Source organism: Tribolium madens, unplaced genomic scaffold (genome assembly GCF_015345945.1).
Source record: "Tribolium madens isolate multiple individuals breed KSU strain unplaced genomic scaffold, Tmad_KSU_1.1 Scaffold_91;HRSCAF=231;Tcas5.2_LG7, whole genome shotgun sequence".
In the NCBI taxonomy this organism is placed as follows: Eukaryota; Metazoa; Arthropoda; class Insecta; order Coleoptera; family Tenebrionidae; genus Tribolium; species Tribolium madens.
Window position 1 is genome coordinate 2959353 of NW_025401063.1, and position 4309 is coordinate 2963661.

At 27.1% G+C, this 4309-nt stretch overlaps 1 protein-coding gene across 1 annotated transcript in view; it reads left to right on the forward strand.

The window, feature by feature from the left end:
• Positions 1-4309, forward strand: part of LOC123011737 (Down syndrome cell adhesion molecule-like protein Dscam2) — a 197288-nt gene that overhangs the window by 117694 nt on the left and 75285 nt on the right. Inside the window, exon 5 of the mRNA XM_044409329.1 lies at positions 1476-1732. Coding sequence (XP_044265264.1) covers positions 1476-1732 — 257 coding nt within the window. The remainder of the gene's footprint in view (positions 1-1475; positions 1733-4309) is intronic.

Below are 4309 nucleotides of genomic sequence, written 5' to 3' on the forward strand. Positions count from 1 at the left end.
TTATCTAATAATCTAACAAGATGTTATTAAAAAATAGACACTTTTGTAAACAAAAAAAAATGTTACAAGGTGTTCTTTTTTAAATTTTCTCAAAAATTGAGAAAAGAATAAGAATGCAAAACAAGAAAAAATAAATTATTTTTAGTAATCTAGAATAAAACCCAAATGTAAAAAAACTACAAAGCAAATAAAAGAAATGTTTGTTTAGTTTGGCCAATTATAAAGATGATCTAACAATGTTATTCCAACGTTTTTCTATTAATTTTTTCAAAAATTGAAATAAGAAAAAGAACGTGAAACAAGAGAAATTGAATTTTTATTTTTGGTACAACTCAAATGTAAGAAGAAAATGAGAATCAAGCATGCTAAAGTCTCATTTCAATAATTTCAATAATAAATAAATTTTATAACTAAACAAAATTGTATTATTCTTTTTATTTGTCTAATAATCTAATAAGATGTTATTATAAAAATAGGCAATTTTGTAAAAATTTGTTACAAGGTGTTCTTTTTCAAATTTTTATCAAAAATTGAGATAAGAGTAAAAACCCAAAACAAGAGAAAATGAATTATATTTGGTAGTGTAGAATAAAACTGAAATGTAGAAAAACTACAAAGCAAACAAAGGATATGTTTGTTTAGTTTGGCCAATTCTAAAGATGAACTAAACCATTTTATTCCAACGTAAGAAAAAGAATCTAAGCAAGAGAAAATCAGAATTAGGCATGCTAAAGTCCAGTTTCATTAATTGTCATAATTGTCTCGTATGTCATAATTAAACTAAAAGTCAATTAATATAGATTTTTGACAAAGCTACACACATTTTATTTATTCTTAAAAAAATGCATTTTAAAGCTAAAGTGTATGGAATATGTAAAATCATAAATACGACCAGAAAAAGTACAAGATGTAAAAAAAACTTTAAAAAAACAGAGTTGTGTTTGTACAATTTCATCAATTCTGTCAAGACATTTAACTTACAAACACAATTTAGGCCAAATTGCCTATTTTGTCTCACAAACTGCGAATTCTTTCTCAAATTTTCAAATAAAAAATACTAGCAAATTTATGTTTTTTCTGTATAATTTATAATTTTAATCCTTAACTCTGTGCCTAGCTACTCCCTGAAATACTTTACAAGTGTATAGTTCCACTTGCTAAAATTATGTTTGACGTCGTATTAGAGCAAAACTTGCAGCAGTTCACTAATCTTATTTCCGGAAGTTTCTAAGTGAGTTTATGTAAAACTTTGCTTTTTGTAACGGACCACGAAACTTCCCTTCTCCAAAAAATTACGTTACTTCCTTTACGGAATACATTAGGAGTCTGAAATTGTCACTACACTTCCTGTTTACACTGAAACCCAAGCAAACATTCCTTGGAAAAATATGTTTCTTGTATCGAATTGGAAAAGTTCCACATTTCCTTTGCCAGAAAGCTGTTGGAAGAAGCAAACAATTCGATGTTTATTCCAGGTGAAGTCCAGACGAGCATGTATCCTGGAAGGATAATAGTGACCGAACCAAAGGGCAATGTCCAGCCCAGGATAAGCGTGGACAAGTACAACGCCCGACGCGTAGTCCTGGGCGAGGACGTCACCTTGCCCTGCGTCGCGCAAGGACATCCGGTTCCTGGATACTACTGGAAAAGGGAACTGCAAGGACAAAGCGTACCTGTTGCTCTAGGGGAGAGACTGACCATTCTATCGGCGGGATTACTGAGGATATCCAAGGTGGGTTAAAAATTAATTCCCCTCATACATAAAGAAATTGAGGTTTCAAACCGATATCCTTTGAAATAAATCGGGTTTACAATTTTTTTTGTGAAAAAATGTGAAACGAAATAAATTTAATGAGGAGGAGGAGAAAAGAAAAGAGGAGTCAATTTGTAGTAGCGTAATCTTTGAATCTTTATGATTATCGTTCAATTTAAAATGTTTAGTAGTTAGGAAGAAGAATATTGTAAAGATCGTTAACTAAACTGCTTCCTTTATTGGCAATTCGAGACGCGGTATTAAGGAGTTTATGCCAAAAAGCGAAGCTTTAAAGTCAGAGAGACAACAAAGTTTAGAAGAATCTTAGGTAAATTCCATTTTTATAACTCGAAACTGGTGAACTGAAACATGACAGTCTTGAACCTCCTCATTTCCCTTTTATAACTAAAAAATCGAGATGGAATCCAGATAATGAAAAAAATCCATCAGAAAGCAGTTCTCTCGTTTCTGTAATTTCAAAACTCATCTGCTTGATTGATCTCATCCCCTCGGTCATTACTACAATATGAAAATGAGTTAGTTTTAGATAATTCGTCGGATAAAAGGCGCAAAACTTGTCAAGAGAGTTTCAGCTTATGAAAATTTTTATTTTCAAAATCTTAGAAAAGCGACTACAGAATTAAGGAAAAATAGAAATCAAGGTTAAATTTTGCAAACTACAATCATGGAACTTCATATTTTAAATAATTTCGCGATTTACGTATGAATCTAGATTTCTGAAACTCTAAGAGAGGTTCTTCAAAAAGTTTTGGTTTTTGAAAATTTTATTAAAGTTTAAATCCTAAAAACTATTAAAATTACAATTTTAGAATCACTACGTTTTCAAAAATGTGATAATATGTAAAAACTCAGAATTTAAACAAAAACGTTATAAATTACAAAAATGTTAAATTTAGAAAAAAAAGTTCAATTTTTCAAATAAAATTTGTGTTCAGCTAACAAAAACTCTACGTGAAAAAATTTCTAATTAATGTTCTAATTGAAATGAAGATGCAATTGGGTCGACTCATACAAATATGAGTGAAAAATATTTGAAAATAAAAATTTTTAACAAAATAAAAATGAATTTTTAATTTAAAAGAATTTATGGAAATTGAGGTCTTAGATAACTCTAGAATCATAAAGTATTAAATTAGTTTTAAAATTTATAGAATTTGAAATAACTGTTTGWGAAATCAAAACTTTTAAGAGAGTTTTAGCTTTTGAAAATTTTTACTCTCAAAATGTTAAAAAAATTAATTCAATAAAAACTAAAGATCATTAGGTGTAATTACAAAACGATTAAATTCAGAATTTTACAAATCTAAAATAGACTTTCATATTTTAGGAATTCGGAAATTTTGGGCATAAATATTTACATGATTTAGGTAAAGTAAAGTTCTAAAACTCTACAAAAAATTCTTGAAAATGTTTTAACTTTTGGAATTTTTGAATCTAACGACCGATAACTGTCACAACATTTTAGAAGCAAAAAAGGGATATAGGTATTTAAAAAATAGAAACTTAAATTTTAAACAGAAACGTTAAAAATTACAAAAACGTTAAATTCAGAATTCTGTAAACCTTGAATTTAAAATTTACGTTAAAAAGAAAGTCCAGCTAACAATAAATCTACGTGACAAAAATTCTAATAAATGTTTCATTTAAAATGAATTTGCAATTGGGTTGACTCATACAAATACGACTAAAAAAATATTTGAAAATGAATATTTTGGACAAAATTGATCAAAAAATAAATTTTTAATTTAGAAGAATTTATGGAAGTTGAGATTTTAGATAACTCTAGAAGCATAAAGTATTAAATTAGTTTTAAAATTTATAGAATTTTAAAAAATTATTTGAAAAACCAAAACTCTTGAAGAGGGTTTTAGCTTTTGAAAATTAAATTAAAAAATTGACATAAAAATAAATTCAATAAAAACTACAGATCAGAAGCTGTAATTACAAAAAGATTGAATTCAGAATTTTACAAATCAAAAATAGTAGAATTTCATATTTTAAGAATTCGGAAGTTTTGGACATAAATATTTACATTTGATTTAGGTAAAGTTCTTAAACTCTACAAAAAATTCTTCAAAAAGTTTTAACTTTTGGAATTTTTGAATTCTAAAAACCCCGAAATGTCACAACATTTTAGAAGCATAAAAGGGATATATTTAGAAATTACAAACTCAAAATTTAAACAGAAACGTTGAAAATTACAAAAACACTGAATTCAGAATTCTGTAAACCCTGAAATTAGAACTTGAACGAATTTGAATTTGAATTTGTCACATAACATTTTAGAAGCAAAAAAGGGATATTATTATTTAACTTAAAATTTAAAAAAAAAAACGTTAAAAATTACAAAAACTCTGAGTTCAGAATTCTGTAAACCTTGAATTTAGAATTAAAGCGTTTAAAAATTTTAGAATTTGTAGAATTCAGTTTTCCAATAAAATTTGTTTTCACCTAACAAAAGAAATAATGTACGTGAAAATTTTYCTATAAATGCTCTAATGGACATGAAAATGCAATCGGATTTCATACAAATAT